Here is a 22,576-nt window from a genome sequence, read left to right on the forward strand (position 1 = left end):
AGGGAACTGGTTATAGGAGGCGACTTTAATGCCGTTCTCGACGCCTCCTGGGATACATTACCACCACCAGACCAGGGGAACCCCCTCACACATCTACATGACTTCACGGAAGCCATGGGACTTTTAGACGTTTGGCGTGCACGACACCCCACGACGCACCAATACATATACCACTCTGGATCCCATAATAGTTTGTCAAGGATAGACTACATCCTTTCACCCCCCACAAGCCTTGCAGCAATCACAGAGATCACAGACCTCCCTAGAGGAATATCCGATCACTCTCACTTGTCGGTAACTTACACATCGCACCACAAGGGACGTAAACGCATCTATCCGATTTACCCGGGGTACTTAAAAGTCCCGACTATCAGGAAACAACTGCGCAAAACAACGAAACATATTTCCAAGAAAATACACACTCAGTTGCCTCCCCTGGTACTCTATGGGAGGCATACAAGACGGTCATACGAGGGCAGGCAATATCCATAATAACCTCACACAAACAAGACAAGGCTCAACAAGTGCAGGAACTCGAGAGCGCAGTTAGCCTAGCCGAAGAAGAACACACAAGGGCACAGACCGAAGGGACAGCGCACACTCTAGACTTGACCAAACAGGCATACAGGGATTACACATGGGAGGACGCTAAGGCGAAAGTCGGAAACACGCAACACACGATATATGAGACAGGGAACAAGGCCGGTAAATTGCTAGCCTGGCTCGACAAAAAAGAACACGCCAGTCGCTGGGTGGCCCACCTACACTTATCTTCTGGGGAGGACATAACGGACCCACAAGAAATAGTAACAGCCTTTGCACGGCACTATGAGGCAGTTTACACACCCACCACAAACGCCAGAGTGGAAAAGAATTTGGACTTTCTCAAAGACATCCGCTTGCCAACTTTGACATCCCAAGACGCGGACACATTAGACGAGCCACTCACAGTGGACGAAATTACCGCTGCCCTTAGGGGGCTACAATCAGGCAAAGCACTAGGTCCCAACGGCATTCCGTACGAAGACAGTCTAGAGAAGGGAATACTTTCCAGGGATCAGAGGATAGCGATTTTAGTGACCAACTCGAAACCTGGCAAGCCCCCACAGGACTGCACCTCCTACTGTCCAATTTCACTCCTCAATGCAGAGACGAAAATCCTAGCCAAAGGACTAGCCTCCAGGCTCCAACCTCACCTCGCATCCCTTATACACCCGGATCAGTCAGGTTTTATGCCAGGCCGCAACACAGCAATGAACCTAAGACGATTACACGGAGTGTTGGCCAGAATGTCCACCATCCAAGAAGAGGCAGTCATTCTATCGCTGGACGCTAGTATGGCCTTTGATCGGGTGGACTGGCCATTTATGTTCGCAGTGCTACAGCACTTTGGCTACGGGCCCAATTTTTGTGCGTGGATCCGATTGTTATATACACAACCCATGGCACATGTAGTGGTCAATGGACGCATATCTCAGGACTTCCCTTTGGGGCGCGGGACCAGACAGGGATGTCCTTTGTCCCCGTTCCTATTTGCCCTAGTGCTTGTGCCCCTCGCAACTTGGATACGATGCGACCCAGTGATACGGAGACTGAGATGGACGGAAGATGATATATTACTATACATGACCTCCCCCAACTGCTCAATTAAGTGTTTATTAGATATCTGTGCATCATATGGCGGGTTACATGATTAACTGGGCTAAATCAGTCTTATTTGTCCTCCACGGTTCCCATCCGCGCCTACCCAAGGGAGTAACGATACAGCTTGGGAAAGACGGTTTTAATACCTTGGCATCCATAATACCCCAGACCATATTCAATTATACGAACGGAATCTCGTGCCCCCCTCCTGAGACTTTAAAACAATATAAAACACTGGCATGCACTACCCCTGACCCTCTTGAGCTGCGCAGCCTTGTTCAAGATGATGGCCCTCCCACAGTTCCTGTATGCCCTGCAAAATACACCCACCCTGGCCCCAACTCCTATTTCAAAGCCTTCGAGGCTGAAGTGGACTTCTCCTCTGGTGTGGAACCCCCACCCCCGCATAGCCCTATGCAAACTCACTAGAAGCTGGTATGATGGCGGAATCGCCTTGCCCAGCGTACAATTGTATTACTGGGCCTTGCAACTTATCATAGTGAACCAATGGCCTCATGCCCGCAGGAGGAACCGGCCCTCCGGCTCAATAGGCACACTCTTGGGACCGAAGGACCCCTACTGGCGCTTTACCTCAAAAAGGGCACATGGATAGGTCTCACTGCACATACAATACACATATGGTTCATAGCGCAGCGAGCCCTCGGTTGGGAGGGAGTCCTCACCCAACTTACACCACTGTGGGAAACGCCAAAACTAGGTACGCTCCTCTAAAGTAAAGGTTTTGCACAATGGGACCTTATTGGTATCTCAAGAATTGGGGACCTCTGGAAAAAGGGAGAAGTAATGGCGTTCGCTCACCTGCAAAAAACATATCAAATGGCTGACACAGAACTGTTTCGCTACACACAAATTAAACACGCACTTACAAGGGCCATACCCAGAGGCACTGATCTCCCCGAATCATCGCCACTCGAGGACCGTCTCCTTACAGACCACTTAACTAAGAAAGCCATTTCTCTCACCTACAGCAATCTAATTAATAATCAGAAAAATCCCACACAAGCCTTACGAGACAAATGGCGGGCTGACCTTGGAGACATGGACGACCAGGATTGGAATGAGGCATTGGCGTCCCCACGAGAGGTGGCAATCCAGTCTCGACTACAATTGGTGCAACTGCAGATCCTACATAGGACGTACTACACTAGAACTATGCTCCACAAAATAGGCTGAGCTGAGACACCTCTCTGTCTGCGGGGATGTGGGACACAGGGCACATTTTATCACATGCTTTGGGACTGTCCTCACATAACACTCTACTGGGAGGCGGTCATGGAGACAATTACTCAGGTGTGTGGCTCTGAAGTTCCCCATGAGCCAAGAAGGTGCCTCCTCAATTATGGGAACCAACCGACCTCAATCACGCAGCACAGGACTGGGCGACCCTGGGGATCTCGTGGACTAAAACGCAATATCGCACAACACTGGGGCGCACCCACTGCCCCCCCAACAACGACACTGGTGCCAAGATATGGATAGATCGATGGTGGCCGAAAAGGCAGTCTTTATACACAGAGGGTGTCCCAAAAAGTGGGAGCGGGTGTGGGGCAAGTGGAATTCGTCAGGGGTCCGGACACTTTGATAATCTGAGATGTAAATTACAGCAACTCTTTACAATGTATTGCCTGTGTTAATAAACTATAATGTGTGTGTCGTGATACTGGACATTAAAAAGTGTAACCAGCACTGTTTGGTGTTACTTTTCTAAATGAAAAACAATAAAAAAATGTTTTTTTTTAAAAAGATTGTGGAGGACTTTGCCGATCCTGCTGCCTGCCACATCGGTGAAGTGGTGCGAGCAACTTGGTGCATTTTTCAACCACAAAACTCTGGACATCCAGAACAGTCTATCAGCAACTTTGAATACTGAAGTGACTGATGGTGATTTTAACTTCTCTTACTTTCTCATCTTGCTGTCTGCCTGAGTTCAACAGAATATCCTTAGAAGGTTTTAGATGTGCCATTTTTAATCTTAAGTCAGGGCCTCCTGATGATCCATGCCACCCCTCTATTTTGGCGCTGGGAGTAGACATTATCAACCCCTGCATGAATGTGCTGCTGAATAAATCTTTTGCCACTGCTTCAGTGCCTTCATGCTGGAAGAGGGCTAAAATGTTCTCTGTACGCTGATCCTGATGTCCAGGGCAACTAAAGGCTTATTTCCCTTTTACTCGCACCCGCTAAATAGTGGAAAAATGTGATAATCGTCAGCTTTCCAACTATCTAGGACCAACAGGCTACTCCATCCTAGCCAATCAAGCTTTAGACCAAGGCACAGCATTGAGACTGCCTTGGTAGAGGTCTCTGAATTGATTAAAAGCACAATCGATGCAGGCGGCCGGCAGTCCTCGTACTGTTGGACCTGTCAACTGCATTCGACACAGTTCCATATGCCAGGCTGCTATCTCACTTTCTGGAGATTGGCATTAGGGATAAGATATGGAATTGTCTGAAGTCTTTTCTAGAGAACAGGATTCAAGAAGTCTGTCTTTCTCTTCACTCCTCTGATGGCCAAAGGGTCTCAGTTGGAGTTCCTCAGAGTTCAGTACTTAGCCCCACAATGTTTAATATCTATATGTCCCCCTGGCTAAGGGAGTGTAATGTTTTGCGGCTCAGATTATTTCAGACGCGGATGACACCCAGATCTTCTTTACCTTTGGTAATGGGATGCCCTTTGAACAGGATGCCATTCAACCCTTTCTCTCTGCAGTCTTTTGGTGGATGACCTATAACCATCTTAAGTGCAACGCCAAAAAGACTGAGGTGCTCAGTTTCTAACACAATTGTGTTCTTAACTTGGATGTCCACTGGCCGGTAGGGCTGACTCCACCAGATACCCAAGTAGATTCTATAAAGAACTTGGGGATTATGTTTGACAATAAAATGTCCTTTCATAATCAAATTATCTAGGTGGTAGGCTTGTGCCCTGGCATTTTATGCATGGCTACGAAAGTTCTGCATTTCCTCTCCTTTCCGTCTAGGATCACAGTTGTACTGGCTCAGTTTATGGCCAGGCTGGACTACGCCTGGACATAAAGCATTATATACCGGCTGGCCTGCCTACATTTTTGTTGAAAAAACATCAGACTGTTCAAAATGCAGCTGCAAGGTTAGCTCTGGGCCTCCCTACATGGGAGCACATTACTTTGCAGCTGCATAATTTGCATTGGCTTCCCATGAAAAAACTGATTATTTTCAAAACTTCTCTGTTAATGCACAGTGCGCTCCATCAGTCTGGACCTGACTATTTACCTGCTAGGATGCTTATTACAACCCTATAAGAATCTAACGGTTTTCCATTAACCATTTGGCCAAGATACCAAGAGTTCGTCTGGTCAAAGAGGGTGAACGTTCATTTCCTTTTTTGGGCCTGGAGGGTTTGGAATAATCTCCCATTGGATTTGCGACAGATTATTGATGAAGCATTGTATAAAAAAAGGCTCAAGACATGGCTTTTTACATCGCAGGGGGCTTCAATCTTTCTCTATCTAGAAAAGCTTTGTATGCATTTGTGGATCTTCACCTCCCTTTTCTCTGACTTGGTGGATAGTGCCGGGACATTCTGTCGAGTAGCCGTGAGCTCTATAAATCTCTACACATTGACATTATTTAATTACTTTACTGCACAGTGTGGAGGGAGGGGCGGGCCGGGTCAAGGGAGTGGGAGGAGGACTGGTTTGTGCACTTATAAGTGTGCATGTGTGTTTGGCCGGCTGTCTCAGGCCGGTCAAACACACATGCACACTTAGGTTTCTCCAACCAGTCTGCATTGAACAGCCGGGTTAGAGAAACAGCACAGACTCCCTGTCCTGAGCAGAGGGTCAAAGAAGCCCGCTCTGGCCAATCCCTGCGCAGCTCTCCTTGCGTGAGAGAAGGCGGGGATTGCACAGGGAGTCTCAGCTCCTGTCCCAGTGTCCGCTGGGACCAGGAAGCAGCAGAACACTGAGGTGCATGGAGCGATGCAGCCGGCAGCTTCAGGTAAGTGTTTTTTTTTAAATTATTATTCCCCCCGCGCTCACACCCTGCGATTCCCCTCCCGCGCTCCCCTGTGCACCCTCCACCCGACACACCACCCCTTTTGTTGTGTCAGCCGCCACTGAACAGTAATCAGTACCCTGCTGAGATCAGGAGCCAGATTTCTCCCATTATGTTCCTGACTGCGTTCAGTAGGCCAATAGTGACCGCCTCGAAGGATACCATGTTTCTAATCCTGAACTTTATGTTACAAACCACTGTTAGCAGGCATCTTAATCCAAAATGCTTCAATAGAAGCTAGACAAGATTACAAATTCAGAAACATCTTATGCTGTTACATTAAATACCATGGAAATGTGCGGTCCTGTCCACATGGTGCGAGAGAGCAATCCTAACAGGGCCCCAATAATAGATCAAAGCGGGATGCTGTAAACTGCATAGGAGCCATTGGGATGTTGTTGGTCACCATCAGCAAATAAATGTAATACGTTCTCTTGGCAGGAAAAGACATCATATGGACGAGAGTGCAGAAGTACTATATATATAGTGAGTTAGGACCATATGGTCAAATGGAATGTATTAAGCAAATCTGCGTGCAAAATAAGGAATCGCATAATTTGCGATTCCTTATTTTGCGATTGCATTTAAGGAATCGCACATTTTGCGATTCCTTAAATGCAATGTAAGAAGCAAAAAAAAATGCAAATTGGCCTTAAGGAATCGCAAATTACCACCAACTTCAAGTTGGTGGTAATTTGCGAATTCCTTAAAAATTCACTTTTTTGCATTTTTCTAAGCGCAATGTGAAGCACATACATGCCCTTAGGGCATGTATGTGCGCCACATGTGCACCCATGCTAATTTCAGGGGTGCAACAGGGTGTCCTTTGGACACCCCTGTACCCTTGACATTATTCTCAATTTGCGATTCTCAAATTGCGAATCGCAAATTGAGAATAACTTCCCATTCATTCCTATGGGCCTCCTGGCCCATAGAAATGAATGGGAAAGTATTCCTTAATTGCGATTCGCAATTTGCTAATCGCAATTAAGGAATACTAAGAAATCGCTTAAAAATGGCGATTTTGTACATACATCCCTATTTGCGATTCTCAAATCGCGATTTCTAAAAAATCGCTATTTAGGAATCGCAAATCAGGTTTTGATACATATGGCACATAGTGACTGAGAAATGCTGCGATCTGAAGGTCACAAGTTTGAATCCCGGCAAGGCCAATTAAACCTTTATTCCTTACAAGGTCAGTGCATTTTAGTACTTTTAGATTGCGTAATCAACGCCTATTATTTACAGTGCTTAGAAACCGACAGAGGTGCGGTATGTAGTGCTATATGAAAAACAAGTACTTTTTATTACTACTACTGCTATCTATGGCAAGGTTTACAGTTTGGAATAGAGTAGTGTCTTTAGTCTTTTCTCATGCTTTCATTTATCCTTCTTACAAAAGTTTGCAGAGCTGATATTTTCAGCTTGAAACAGCTAATCTGTATTACGGAAACACGTTATAGAGTAAACTAGTAGTACGACAGGACGTTCTGTTAGTCACTCTCCTGCACACACATTTTAATTTCCAAGATGAACCCAAACACCGACGCCCACCATGTGGGCTGATTATGCTTCTTGATAAAGTCTAAAGTTCTCCTTCATACCAACAGCCTGAAAGTTAAGCACAAAGCCAAGACTTCGATATTGGGCACAGTAACGTAGAGGAATTACAATGATGCAAACAGTCTGAAAAGTTCACACCTCCAGGATGTCTCTCGTCAGGCAGGACCCTCTGGGCCGCAGTTTGAAAAGGTTGTGAACCCCAAAGAGCTCGCCTTGATGGTCCTTTGATCCTTGCACGGCTTCAAAATATCGCTTGGCGTTCTCGCTTCCAACCACAACACAGTGCAGTTGCTAAAAGAGAAGAGCGAAAAGGAGATTTTAGAAGTGCTTACTCTAACAACATGTCAGAATTTCCTGGCATTCGCAGTATATACACAGCTTTCGCTCGAGCAGGCAGAAATTCCTCGGGGAGGAGATTTTGTTTTAATTTCCCTGGCAGATGTTGCCATTGTGGTGCGATAATATTCGGCCTCACACTGGAAAGCAGAGCATAAGCTGCACAAAAAGCAATAAACATTGCAAAACAGACGTCATTATTTTTCATATTAAAATACGCAGACACTCCCAGCAAGTATGGGAAAGTCATCAGACCACAAACCGGTGGGGTTGACATCATGCAAACATGTTAAGTGGATTAACCCCCCCTAATTGTACCATCACTTCCAACTTTGGGACGGGGAGAGGAGCCGGTTGGCAGCTCTGCAGATCCATCAATCTAAGCACTGCCTTTCGTCAACCTTTCACGACCTGGGCCTCTCAGGGCAGGAGGGTGCGCAAGGGCGAAGGGTTGGGGGCTCTCCAGGATCCGGGGGGGGGGGGGGGGGGTTCCTGACGGTGAGTGAGGGATGACGGGTGGGGAGGGGTAAGCGGTGAACCCATGTGCGCTTTTCATCCTTTCAGGGGTTCCTAAAAACACGCTGCTTCAGTAAATGACGCTGTTAAGTTTGCACAGGTATGAAATCCTTTCGTTTTTCGATCAGTTGTGTGCAAGGAAACACGGTGACTATTTACAAAATATTTTGTACTTTTAAGGTACCCTTACACTTACAAAACTTTGGATTTAGGGCAAGAATTCCCAATGTTTATATCAACTCCTATTTAAGCCGGCAGAAAACCCACCTGTATTGTGGATTTTCCGCTGTCTTGAGTTTATGGTCAAGCGGTTGAAACAGGGGTGCCTCAGAGGAGCTGTGAATCAGGTTATAGGACATGTGGTAAAAACCTACAAATTCGTAACTTTGGGGTATTCAAAAAAAAAATGACGTTTCTTGACACCCAATTTGCATACCGATGCTACTAAATAAAATACTGGTGTGAAAGTGCAAAATGGATGGTTTTTGAGGGTTTATGGAAGTAATCCCTCTGCACAGGCATGTAATTACTAAAGAAGGAAAATAATAAATTATATGATACACTTGCACATGAAGCCCAAGCAAGAAACAGTGAGTCGTTCACCAGTGGTTAATCTGCAGGTATGGTATTGACACACACATACGAATCTATGAAGGGAATTTATTAAGGGGCCTGCGCCACATAGAGAAAAATACTTAAAAAACGTGAAATGTAAAATAGACAATTTTACATAGCCAGCAAACGCCTGAGATACCTCAATAAACAAGCAGAGAGATGGCACTTTGGGAACTAATGAAGCGGCCAGAGTAGGAGCACAGCAGACAGAAAGGAGGAGAAAAAGAAGCTGTCGTTTTTTTTAGGTTGCGCAGCAGTGTTCGCGCAGGTGAAATCTTTTGTTTAGCAGTACGGGGCTCTCTTCCATTGGCTATCTCCATAAATGGAGGCTAACCATTGGAAGAGAGATGCGTCACTCTTTCTTGGAGCAGATTCGTGGGCGTTCCGGTGATTTTTTCACTCTCGGCCCCTTTTACTTTTTTTTTTTTTTTAACATGGATGTTTTTCCTCATTGCTAAGATCGTCCTGGTCCCGCATGGTTGTATCCCGCTGTCTGTCCCTCAACCCTGTGAGTTAATGAGTGGGTCAGATGGGCGTGATGTCACTTACGGTGCTCATGCTATGGTATTCGTGCTATGGTGTTCATGTTCGGAAGTGTGTGGGACAGCTAAAAAATGGCGGGTCTCGTGTTTACATTTCTTTTTTATATATAGCGTGAACTCGACCGGAAGACCGTGCGCTTTTCATGAGTATTGGTTATATTAGGACATATATATATAGTTTTTGTACGCACGGTGAGATTAATTGATTTGCCCCGAATCACAGGATGTTGAGCTAACGCCGAGACTTGCACCTGGTTCCCTAGTTCCAAAGTCGGCAGCTCGGGTCGTTGCGCTACATCCTCGTGTTCCATGAAGCCTTGCGCTGCAGCTGTCCCCGTCTTGAGCGCGGTGCTTCGCCCTCTTTAGTGGGTGGCAGGACTTGTGGATTCCCTCATAAGGAGGGAAGCTGGGAAGCTGTTCTCCTGCAGGCTCCTTTTCCGTGTCCTTTGCCTCACATTGGAGGCCACCTTCCTCTGTCGGCCCAGACAGTCTGCGGGATTTCTCAGCCAGCCTTGGCAGGGGACAGGGTTCATGGCAGAGTGTTGTTGGCAAGATTATGGGCACTCTTTTTGGCTGTATTCCTTCGGCGGGGGCATGTGAATAAAGAGGGCATTGTCTGCAGACTATGCAAGGAAAACGTAATAACTTGCTTTGTCATTGCCATTCCACAGCTGTGCCCCCGTACCTTACAAGCCAAATTTAATTCTCATTTCGTAGCATGTGGCACCGCGGCACAAACGGCTCAGGATTGGGACTTCCTCTGGCATTCGTTAGAGAGGTCGAGCATTGTGTGGTCGTGTAGTCTGTACTTCCCGGCCTCGGCGGAGCTGGCCTGCTACACACCGATGTACCTTGGGGGGATGCCTGCTCTGTGGTATCGGTTTCAAGAGCTATCACTAGTGGCAATGTGGAGGGTTTACTTTGATGAGCAGGTTGTGATGGAGGTGATGGGCAATGAAAGGGCTGACATCCGTGACCAATGTGACATTGTGGTGTATGAGAAACTGATATAGGTGATTCTAAGCAGGCCCCCCGATGAACGCTTTTCCATGAGGTCCTGCCCCTGGGTGCTCAGATGTCTGCAGACCCCGCCCTCACCGGCGCTCCCAGGCTTCCTATCCCCGCCCTCTCTGGAGCTTCATGCCACTGACGTCACCCGTGTCTCTCTGGACTCTGGTGGGAGCCGGACGGAAGGGACCTGAGACCGGCCGCGGCTGCACGGACGGGAAGTAGCAGGGGGCACAGCCACATGGACGCCCCCACCCTCACTACAGTAAGGTGCCGCTGTCAGAGGAGTTCGGGCAGAGAGTTCACTAAAGTGACGTACCGGGACAGGGTTAAACTGGAGTATTAGTAAGAGGGAGGCGAGTGTGTGTACAGCGCTACAGGGAGAAACATATACCCGGAGAGTATACACTGGGGCAGCGGGCACTGACGAACCAGGACAGTGGGCACTGTCTCATGGGGTGAGGGATGGTCATCGGTACAGGACAGTGACGAACGTGCCACCACCACCATACAGGGGTTAGAGACGTGTTTGCCTCAGTGGACAATGTGTTACTGGGCCTGTGCCCACAGAAGGTAGTTATTTGGTTCACTGAACAGTAGGCTCTATGGACAAAGTGCACCACCGGTTGACACAAGAGACAGAGTGTAGAGTGCCACGAAGCGGTGGGGACTTGAGGGCTTCTAGGACAGGTGCATTTAATGTAGCGAACCATTCTAAAGGGGCAGGCTGCACAGACGGGAATATTTCATATTTGGAATGGATTAATGGGGCAGTAGGCACCGCAGACGAAGAGCAGATGCTCATCGAAAGCAAAGGGGAGCAGGGGATGTGCTGGGCAACAGGTGCAGAGAAAGTAGATGCAACATCATGCAAGAAGAGTATTTGCAGAGTAGATGGCATTCAGTCAATGAGAGCAGAGAGTGCAGTTGCAGTGCCCTGTGTCTAAGCTGTCACGGGGTTTTGCCTCACTTCCTTGTGGCGCTACTTTTAGCTCCGACCAGGACTTTCACCTATGTTGAGCCCCGCATCCATCTGCTCCACCCCCTCTTCTGCCCTCAGCTCTGACCGGTGCCCGGCTCCGACATCAACTCTTGCCCCGTACCGCCCTCTGACCTCAAGCAGGGCATTCGTTCCTTGCCGCGTTGCTCTCTGCCCTCGCAGGTGCTCTCAGCTATGAATCCTCTGCCATCTGATCTCACCCCGGGCCCTCACTCACTTCTTACCCCTGTACGCTCAGCTCTTACCCCTCTGCCCTCAGCTCTTACCCCTCTGCCCTCAGCTCTTCCTAGGCCCTCACTTCTGGCACCTGTGCCCTCTGACCTCAACCCAGGCCTCCAGCCCTCACCACGCTGCCCTCACCTGTGCCCTCACTGACTCCTGTGCCCTCAGCTCTTACCCTTGTGCCCTCAGCTCTTATCCTTGTGCCCTCAGCTCTTACCCTTGTGCCTGCAGCTCTTACCCCTGTGCCCTCAGCTCTTACCCCTGTGCCCTCAGCTCTTACCTGTGCCCTCAGCTCTCACCCCTCTGCCCTCAGCTCTCACCCCTCTGCCCTCAGCTCTCACCCCTCTGCCCTCAGCTCTTACCCCTCTGCCCTCACCCGTGCCCTCAGCTCTGACACCTGTGCCCCTCGCCGATGACCATGACTAGCATGGCGGGGGAGATCGTGGCCTTCCTGCTGGCTCTGTCTGGCTGGGTGCTGGTCTGCTCCACGCTGCCCACCGACTACTGGAAGTGTGTGGCTCTGTGTGTGTGTGTGTGTGTGTGTGGCTCTGTGTGTGTGGCTCTGTGGGTATGTATGTGTGTGGGACTCTGTGTGGGTCTGTGTGTTTGTGTGTGGCATTTGCGAGAGATTAAGCTATTGGCATTGTAAATGACAGTGCCATTTATTTATCTATTTTCAAAACCAACACATAAATAAAAATGTTGTCATTTACAATGCCAATAGCTCTAACTTTTTCAAAGGCGAGACCCCACCCCCGCACTTCTTCGTTGTGCTGGTGTCCGTTACCCTCCACCCCCGCTCTTCCTGGTTGTGCTGGTGTCCGTCCCCCCCACCCCCGCTCTTCCTGGTTGTGCTGGTGTCCGTCACCCCCCACCCCGCTCTTCCTAGTTGTGCTGGTGTCCGTCCCCCCCACCCCCGCACTTCCTGGTTGTACTGGTGTCCGTCACCCCCCACCCCGCTCTTCCTGGTTGTGCTGGTGTCCGTCACCCCGCACCCCCGCTCTTCCTGGTTGTGCTGCTGTCCCCCCCCCACCCCCGCTCTTCCTGGTTGTGCTGGTGTCCGTCCCCCCCACCCCGCTCTTCCTGGTTGTGCTGGTGTCCGTCCCCCCCCACCCCCGCTCTTCCTGGTTGTGCTGGTGTCCGTCCCCCCACCCCCGCTCTTCTTCGTTGTGCAGGTGTCCGTCCCCCCCACTCTGTCTGTGTGAGGGTGGCTCTGTCTGTGTGAGAGTGGCTCTGTGTAGGTGGCTCTGTGTGTGTGAGGGTGGCTCTGTGTAGGTGGCTCTGTGTGTGTGGGTGGCTCTATGTGAATGACTCTGTGGGTGGCTCTGTGTGTGTGCTCTGTGTGTGTGAGCAAATGCAATAGGTCTCGCATTTGTGAGAGATTAAGCTATTGGCATTGTAAATGGCAATGCCATTTATTTATCTGTTTTCAAAACCAACACATAAATACAAAATTTGTCATTTACAATGCCAATAGCTCTAACTTTTACAAAGGCGAAACCGTTGCATTGTAAATGCTTGTTTATTTTTATTTTGGTGCTTTCTATAACACATAAATGTCACCAGAAGGTCACTTCAACGCGCTGACAGGCAGGGTGTGACCAGACATTTTTAGCAGCTTCATGAAGTTGGAGCACTTCGGTTGTCATTGAAGGAGAAAACTACAGGCCTTCCGAAGTTTTGGACCACTGATTCCCACATATGTATCTCCATGTCTCTTATGCTTGATTTAAAAATTTGTAGGCTGGTAAGATGTGATTCGGACGACAGAGGAGCATTGGCTTGGTTGTGACGAAGGGTCTATTTCTGTATCAGCCTGGTCCTTTTCCCAAGTATTTCTTGTGCAGAGGACTTTAAACCTGATGTTTAAATTTAATGTTCCCAGAGTAGATTAGTTATCAATACACTGAAATGTCAATTCCAAGGTTGAACAAATGAACCCAGAAATCCGATTCTTTTATTCATGAATATATGATCCAATCAATCAAAGAACATTGGTATATTGATAAAACTCCAAACAGCTAACACATTTTGCTAGGTAGCCTTCTTTATCAAGACATACAAATATATATACATTCCTTGGAATAAGTTTTAAGTTTTAGTTTACCCTGATTCATTAGAAGAATGATGTGTACTTCACTTCAGCGCCAATGGACAGATTTTAGACTTTAAGCGGTATCTGCATTTTAGGTTAAGGGCTAATCTTACAGCCTGGTTGTGGGCCTGTCTATTAGCTTATTGGAGAAGCCGGCTCACACACACTGATGCAGTAGTCCAGTACGCCATATCCAAGAATCTAACTAGCTTCACTCCATAAATCATTTGGAGTAATAGAGCAATTTTGTAGCGTAACACTTTGACAACTTTGAAGAGAGTGATAAATCAGTCATATAAAGAACTCTTTCACGTTGCTTACTTTCAGAAATGGATGATGGTCAATTGAATAGGGGTGGTCTGTCGCCACGACTGCCCATAGTAAGAATTCCTGCTTTGTCCATTAAAACCATGGTAGTTTTCACTCATCCAGTGAAAGATGTGACCCAAACAACTGCTGATGTCTGAGTGGTTTTATCTTTTTTCTAGACCTAGGTGAATTTGACTTTAATTAGCATGTGTATGGAACTCCAGCTAGTGTTGTATAAGAGAACCTAGGGGTACATGCATATACTGAAAAGGAGAGGAGGCAGAGGAAGCCTTATGGTACACCTGGGGTGACTGATGAGTGGATGACTCCCTTGAACCAATGTTGATCTTCTGATTGCATTTCTTTTAGGAAGGGCTGGATCCAGTCCAGTGCAGAGACTGTCTTTCGGCCCAATCCTTACGTCTTTTTATAAGAAGCAAATGATCTGTATCATAAACTGCAGCATAAGAATTGCTTGTTTTCTTTTGCCTAGGACCGTGAGAAGATCTTCACGAATACATTTACAATTGCTGATCCTGTGTTTCTTGCAGGTCAAAAGTCTACAAGAAAATATAAACAGTGAGTTTATGAAGGAATAGGATGAGGGTGGGAGGTCTTGAGATTGGGAAGTTGGAAACTGTACATCCGTAACAATTAGACTGCATACTAATTTTCACAACTGATCCTCGCTTCCTAGTTACAGTGAATGCTTCCGGAATAAGCAGTAGTGCCAGAACTTAAGCCTATCACTACAGAAAGAAGCTGCCTAGCAACATGTTGCTTGATTGGGGAAGTTTTCCTCACTTGAGAAACAGTTTGCACCCGTCTTTGTACCTGTCCCTTTGTTGTTTTTCGCCCTTCACCATTCTCCTCCCCCCATTTGCTTTTAGTTCTCCAGTCTCCTGGGTCATATTTTTCCTTCAAAACACAGAAATGGTGTGATGCTCTCTTAAAGTGCATAGGGAATTGTCTCCCTAGCCCTAAATGAGTTTTCCTACCTACTGCTAGTATCCTTCCAGAAAAAGGGCACTTACAAGAATTGGACAAGGTGGGCTCACTCACATAATGTGACATGCTTCATCATTGGCCACCTCGTTCCACCCTGGAGAGATAGTACTACCAGGGTGGGCTCAACCTCAGGGGTGGCTACCCTGAGGGAGTTCTGAGAAATTATTTTATTTCTATGGATAAAATACTTGGATCAAATTTATGTCTAAAAGAACCTTAGGGTATACAACAAAATATCCTTTTTCAGGCATTACCACACATAATGCCTGAGACTCCTAGGGAATACTCTACATTATAAGAAATTGAGTAGAAACCCCACCACTGACATCATGAATGAAATCCCCTTTATGATCAAAGGCGCCCTAGACAACGGCTGGGGGACTGAGAAGGAGGCGTCTTCTCTCATTGAGAAAGAACCTAAGACAACTCACTTCTGTTTTGCCAAAAGTGCACAAAATAACCCCACCCCCCAAGGGGTGCTTGATTGTATCGGGGATAGGTTTGACCCTAAAATTACTGCCACAATTCTGTGACTTCTTTCTGAAACCTCTAGTAACCCAGATGCCCTCCTATCTGAAAGATACCAAGGACATACTAAACAAACTCAAAGTAATGACTTCTGAATCAGGCAAGGAACTTCTATTGACCCTAGATGTGTCATTGTACACAAATATTCCTCAAGAATTCACACTAGAGGTTATAGAGCAACTACTGACTCCTAGACAGGCAAACAAAAGGACACCTGCCAAGTTTATCCTTGACTGCGCACACATGGTCCTTACTAGGAACAGTTTCGAATTTAAAGGAGATTTTTTCTTACAAATGCATTCAATTCCATGGGGAGCACATGTACCCCCAGTTTGGCATGTTTGTATGTACATAACTTTGAAATCAAGTATATCTACTATGAGGAGAACCCATACTTGAGGCAGATAAGATTGTGTCAAAGATTATCCGAGGTACTATCTGATATCCTTGTGATCTGGTGGGGCAACAGAGAGGAAGCAATGGAGTTTACTGAATGGGTCAACAGTTTGGACCACTTTTTGAGATTAACAATGAGAATGAGCGATGTGAAAATACCATTTGTGGACCTATGGATATACAATGATAGGGGGATCCTGAAGACTAAGGTTTATTATAAACCTACAGACAAAAGCAGGCATCTATGCTTTGAGAGCTTCCACCCTCGAGCACTGAGAGAAGGCGTACCAATAGGTCAATTCTTAAGACTCGAACTGAATTATACAGAGAATGGGAAGTACAGAGTACAAGCAGAAATACTAAGAAAAGAACAAAGAGAAAAAACTACCCAGCAAGAACCATCACACAGCAAGAAAGGAAGCCATGAATAACGATAGGGATGTCCTGTTGGACAACTACAAAAAAAAAATGTGACTCAAGACCCATATGCCTAACGACATTTACTCCCATCTCGAATTCAGTCACTAAACTGGTCAAGAGACATTGGGCTATCCTAAATTCTGACAACTGGAAAATTGCACATCCTATGTTCTCCTTCAAAAGGAGCCAGAATTTACTTGATGCATTGGTACACACACATTCCCCAAAAAAGGAGTGGCAGAGAGCCAAATGACACTATGGAACACCCCTCTCCCCGACAGGCCATCAACCCGCGGGGGTTGCAGAGTATGTCAGCTTATGAAGAAATATGAGTCTATAGATTTGGGCCGTGCCCCCCAATGGGTAATAAAACATCTTACAAATTGTAATTCCAGTCATGTTATGTATCTCTTAAAATATTCTTGCAAGCTCCTATACATTGGTATGACTAATAGGAAGGTACATGTTCGCATTAAGGAAAACAGAAGCACAACAAGAAGTGAGTACCTTTTCCAGTTCATAAGGCTCTTCTTAAGAGGAGGGAATATAAATATATACATATTTTCTTCCCTTTCTACCTGTGTAAACATTGACTTAACACACCTATCAGAGTGTGACTATGGGAGGCACCCACCCAGAACAGACCATGAGGCAAAAGGACCCCTGGCACTATGTAAATAATGAGATATTCATCTTCACTGGGATTAAGTATGGCACTCCCTCTCCCACGTGTCTTCATCCCCTGTGCATGAGTGCAGTGAGTGTGTTTTATGTCACATTTGCCACGTTTGTTGATGTTTGAAATGTTGTTTTAATATGCATAAAAATGTCAATGTGCATTTTACGATATTGCACTGCAATGGAAGTTGATACTGTTGTGTGTACCAATAATAGGTTTTCCTTTTTGTACCTACTACTACGGCTATGTCTTTTCCTTTCTTCCCTTGACTAGGTACTAGTACCCTGTGACTGAAGAGAGGTAGGTCCTCTCAATTTTAACCACTGTACCCTCCATTCAAATTAATAAAGTCAAGGGATACATACCTTTAGTCCTGATGAATGCCCAAGACCTCTTTTAGGCTCCATTAAAAGGGCATGTTGGCATAACAACTCAGAGGGTCATAGCAACCACATACGTCTTCTGAGACTACCTGATGGTATTTTTTATTTACACCTAGAGTACCATCTAAATAAAGGATACTTGTTGATATTCCCGAAGGTTTTTTAGACATAAACTGGTACTAAGTATTTCACCTAGAGAAAAAAAATAATTTAAAAAAATTCCCTAAAGTTAGTCCCCCCCCCCCCCCAGGTTTAGTCACGCCAGTAGTACTATCTCACCAAGGTGGGATAAGGTAGCAAACGATGAAGCATATCACATTACGTGAGTGAGCCCACCTCATTCAATTCTTGGAATTGCCTTCGATACTAGAAGTAGGTAGATAGGAAAACACAGACAGTGAGACAATTCCCTATGCACGTTAAGGGGCATCACGCCATTTCTGTGTTTTGTGTGTTTATCAAGGGGCAGGCGTAGGCCTATTGTAAAACCTCTTCTTCTCTCAATGATATTTATCATATTTTTCCTTGCCTTTTGCTGTTCCCCTAACAGTGCTTCCTTCTCAGCAACTACCTGCCGTCTGCTTTGACACTCAGAAGTCTCTCCCTGATCTCCTGGTCCGTCAGGGACTCATCATTGCACCATCCACCACAGAAACAGGTAACCCTTCCTTCTCTAATTCATGGCAGTATTTACTTTCCTTCCTGTTGTTGCCATCTTCCTAACAATTACTTGCATCTTCCCTTTAGTCGGGTACCCAAGTCCTCATACCACATGATGAATCCTGGGAAAAGGGGCTTGCTTACAGCGCTGACACAATTCCAACCCAAACGAGTATCGTCCTGGTTTTCTCCTGTATTTACTCCTGCATCCTTCTCAATGTTGTCCCCTGATCTCTCTGCTGGCATTTTCTGTTCGTCACTGCGGTGCGGAAAGGTCTGGGGACAGTAAAGTATTCTCAGCAGGTCTGCATTTCTTGAAAACTGGCATTCTCTAGTTGGCTACAATTGTGAGAAGTGTTGCAAAGATAGCATGCATAAAGTCTTTTGCGATACCACCCCTAGAGGCAGAGCTATTATGAGTGTTTGGTACATCAGTTGGAAGTGATGGAGACTCGTTATAGCTCTGTCGGCACGTTTGAAGCTGTGAGACTAAGCCAGTTTTATCCAGTCTTCCAATATTAAAGGCTTGAATGATAATGTGAGGATTGAAATAACGTGAAATTATTGGTGGGTTTGCAGCACTGGAGGATGGATTTTTATGTTGTATGGAATGTTTGAAACATTGGACTCGAAAAGGAAAGGGGGTATTTAAAATGTTACTTGGTCATTAGTGCTTCGGGATTTGTTAATTTGTGGAAGATATTACAACATTCTCTCAAATGACTGGGGCTTTGTTTACAGGCTTAGCCTAAAGTTCCTTTTTGGTGTTTTGAAGTTTTTTTGGTTCACTCAGTTGCGTATTTTATTTTGTATTTTGACTGATCTGAAGTATGAATGAAAAAATAAATATGCTGTTAATAATAAAAAGATTACGATAATGAATCACTTACACTGGCTTCTGGTAAATTATCGTATTTATTTCAAAATTAGGGTCATTATGTTTAAATTAATTCACAAGCCTGCACCAAAAATGGCTAACAAACTGAGTTGAGTTATACAGTCCCACTCAGAATAAGAGGAGACTTTCCATCCGACATAGTTAGCTTCAGTCCAAGGGTGGGAAAGTATTCTCAGTTCTGGGCTCCACAATGTGTAATTCCCTGCCCACATAAATCAGGCTTTTGACCAACTGTATCACCTTTAGAAAAGAAAATGAAGTCTTGTTTATTCTAAGTAGCTTATTTGGACCCTTGCTGAAAGAACAATCGGGGAGTGCGTTTTATAAATATACTAAACCATTCATTCATATTTGTTTCTAGCAGCGTCAACGCTTTCATTGAAATCTCCCAGTAATAGAATGTTACTGTTTACTGTTTAAAGATACATTGAACGATCCAGTGTCTCTTTGAGGAAGATGATGTTGTTACTGAGGTAGAGTAAACCAATGCTGCTGCAAAAGAAGTGTTAGGATTTAATAGGAATTTGAGAACTAATGGCAGCAAGAAGAGAGAAATAATGAAAACAAGCAGTGCAAGGAAAACCAGGAAGAAAATTCATTGTTGACCGAATTTTCAGAGTTGGAGAATGAATATGGTGATCAGAAGACAGTTAGGAAACAGTAGAGAGCAAGCAAAATTGTGATTGTGGATGAAAAGGGAGCCAGTGAACAGAAATACAAGCAGTTGGAGGGTGTTATAAAAGGCTTAAAGCAGAACTATAAATTAATTGAGTAGAGTCAATAAATTAACTTGCACAATTAAGAGAATTTGTGTGCATCATCCATAAAAAGAGAAACGTAATGAAAATTGTAAGCTTAAGACTATAACTCGTAAAGTTAGCTCTTTTTTGCTTAAGAGGATCCCAGTCTGTAATGACACTATCTATTTTAAAGTTCATTACGTGGCTTCATAACGTATTTGCTACAAGCATGCTGTCAAATTTACTGTAGTGTTAAAACTGTTACCTGCTTATAAACCTGTCGCAAGTATACAATCTCTTCCACTGTGCCCAAAGATATCAGCCTAAATACCTTCACATCCCTGGATTGGCCAATCCTGTAAGCTCTGCAAACATAATGTAAATTTCCAATAATCAGCCTTACACATCAAAGTACATACGAAATCACAATGTGTAAAAGCATACAAATAAGTAACTGTCAAACAAACATTGAAAGACAAGTACAGACATAAACATATTTGTATTTGTATTGTTTATTTGTAGAGCGCAACTATCGCTCCGAAAGGAGCATCCTGGCGCTAATGAGACAATGTGCATACAGTTACAAGTACAATATTAGATAGTGGCCATTACGTAGTCGTCTGGAAGATTAAAGATCCAGGTTTTAAGGTGCTTCTTAAACTGGTTTTCCTGGGTCAGCAATCTAAGGTTCTTAGGCATTGAATTCCAGGCTTTAGATGACAGGAAGGTTAAGGTCTGCGCCTCTTGGTTTTATAGTTAAATTTGGCCAATTTTATTAGGTTGTCTCCTGCGGATCGTAACGTCCTGGAAGGGTTGTAGTGGGGATAACGCCTGATGAGGTACATCGGGCCTGTACCATTGAATGCTCGAAAGGCGACAATCAGAATTTTAAATAATATCCTCTTATGCAGAGGCAGCCAGTGAAGGGTCTTTAAGGCGGCTGACGCTGAAGATTTCCTCGGCAATTTAAGAACAAGTCTGGCAGCTGCGTGTTGCACGCTTTGAAGTTTTTTCAGCGTGATCTTTTTAACACCTGCCATCAAGCCATTACAATAATCCAGGCGTGCGAGGATTAAGGCCACTACGACCGCCTTTCTCGAGTCAGTGGGCAGGAAGTCAAAAAACTTCTTTAAAGATTTTATAATACTGAAGCAACTTCCTGCCACATTCCTCGCATGCTGATCAAATGATAGCTCGGTGTCAAATAAGACACCTAGATTTCTTGCTGACACTACAGTTTGTGGGGGAGCAGAAGTATCCTCCGGCCACCATTTGCTGGGACAGAAATGCTGGGTCTTTCCCATAGGAAGAATCTCTGTTTTATTTACATTACATTTAAGATGGTTCTCTTCCATCCAAAGAAAAACGTCCTCAAGGCAATTCTTGAGGTTTTGTTCCGCCTTGGTGGAGTTCTTATCAAGAGGTACGATAAGTTGAGTATCATCCGCATACAATGTCACTAGTATGCCGTATGATTCAATGAGGTAGATGAGAGGAACCATATAAATATTGAATAAGAGTGGGCTCAGGATAGAGCCCTGAGGGACTCCAGACAACACCTTTTTTTCCTTGGAGAGGAAAGGACCCAATGCAATTGTTTGTGATCTTTCTGTCAAAAATGAGACAATCCACGCCAATGCAACATCCGAAACTCCAATATCTCTTAGTCTACCTATCAATATAGAATGGGAGATGGTGTCGAACGCCGCTGTGAGGTCTAATAAAATCAGAACGGCGTTCTTTCCTTGATCCTGCAAGATTTTTATGGAATCGGTGAGTTCAATCAGAGCTGTTTCCGTGGAATGGTGAGACCGGAAGCCCGATTGTTGGGGATGAAGGACATTATTGATTTCTACATGTCTTTTTAGCTCTTTGTATACCATCTGTTCGGTAATATTACCCAGGACTGGGAGAAGTGAAATTGGACGTAGATTGGCAAGCTCTGTGGAAGATTTATTAGACTTTTTCATCAGAGGTTTTACGACTGCTTGTTTCCATTGGCCTGGGACTATACCTGTATTGAGAGAAGTATTTACAATCTCGTTTATAAGGGGATTAACCACTTCGATTAACTGATGAAGAATTCGTGGGGGGCAAGAATCCGAAGGGGCGCCCGATTTGCAAGCAAGAATTACTTCCCGAGTTAGGGATAGCGAAACTGGTGAGAAGGTTCTAAGACTACTGGTCGTGTTTTCTCCCTGGTAAGGAGAGACAGAGGGCTGATAGACTTGCGGGGCTGGGAAATCCTTTTGTATAAGGTCAATCTTTTCCACAAAGAAGTCCGCAATTTGATTGCAGAATTCTAGGGATGGTGGGATTTCGGGCTGTAAGGCTTTTGGGTGTGTAAAAGTTTTGACAATGGAGAATAACGTTTTTTGTTTTTGTTTTGCTTCCTTAATGGTGTTAATGTAGTACTCCTTCTTGGCGATTTTAATAGTACCTAGATATATTTTCCTCTACTGGATATAAAAAATTCTGTTGGCAGGATCATAAGTTTTGCGCCAATTGCGTTCACCCTTCTTACATAATAGGTGGAGTTTGGCCAGTTCAGGTGTAAACCAGGGGGCATTTCTCTTTCCTCTTTTTTCCTTTCTTCGAGGATGTTTAGGTAGGGCACATTTTTTGATCTCTTGCTGCATCCAGCTGTGAAAGCATTTCAAGTCTTGTTCAACATTACCAGACAGGTTGGGGATCTGAGTCTGGGATATGGGTTGAAGCTTGAAACCGTCTTCGACCTTGTTCCAGTTAATATTATTTTCTGAATGTTTATTCAATTTTGATGAGTTTTGGGGGCGTGATGTTCTGATGCTAAAAGGAATCAAACTATGATCTGTCCAAATTTGTGGGACTATGATCTGTCCAAATTTGTGGGACAGGTGTCTGGGTTTTCAAGAGGGGAAAGTTAGTGCATATCCCATCAAGGGTATGCCCTGCTTGATGTGTAGGCTGTGTTAC

The 22,576-nt window shown here is 45.3% G+C and overlaps 1 protein-coding gene across 1 annotated transcript in view; it reads right to left on the bottom strand.

Moving 5' to 3' along the window:
• The window catches only part of ERCC6L2 (ERCC excision repair 6 like 2), a 1,215,137-nt gene that overhangs the window by 440,194 nt on the left and 752,367 nt on the right, over positions 1 to 22,576 (bottom strand). The window contains exons 16-17 of the mRNA XM_078675691.1: positions 19,887 to 19,986; positions 7,405 to 7,557 (exon numbers count right to left, since the gene is read on the bottom strand). Of these exons, the coding sequence (XP_078531817.1) occupies positions 7,405 to 7,557; positions 19,887 to 19,986 (253 nt within the window). The remainder of the gene's footprint in view (positions 1 to 7,404; positions 7,558 to 19,886; positions 19,987 to 22,576) is intronic.

Source organism: Lissotriton helveticus, chromosome 2_1 (assembly GCF_964261635.1).
Source record: "Lissotriton helveticus chromosome 2_1, aLisHel1.1, whole genome shotgun sequence".
Classification (NCBI taxonomy): domain Eukaryota; kingdom Metazoa; phylum Chordata; class Amphibia; order Caudata; family Salamandridae; genus Lissotriton; species Lissotriton helveticus.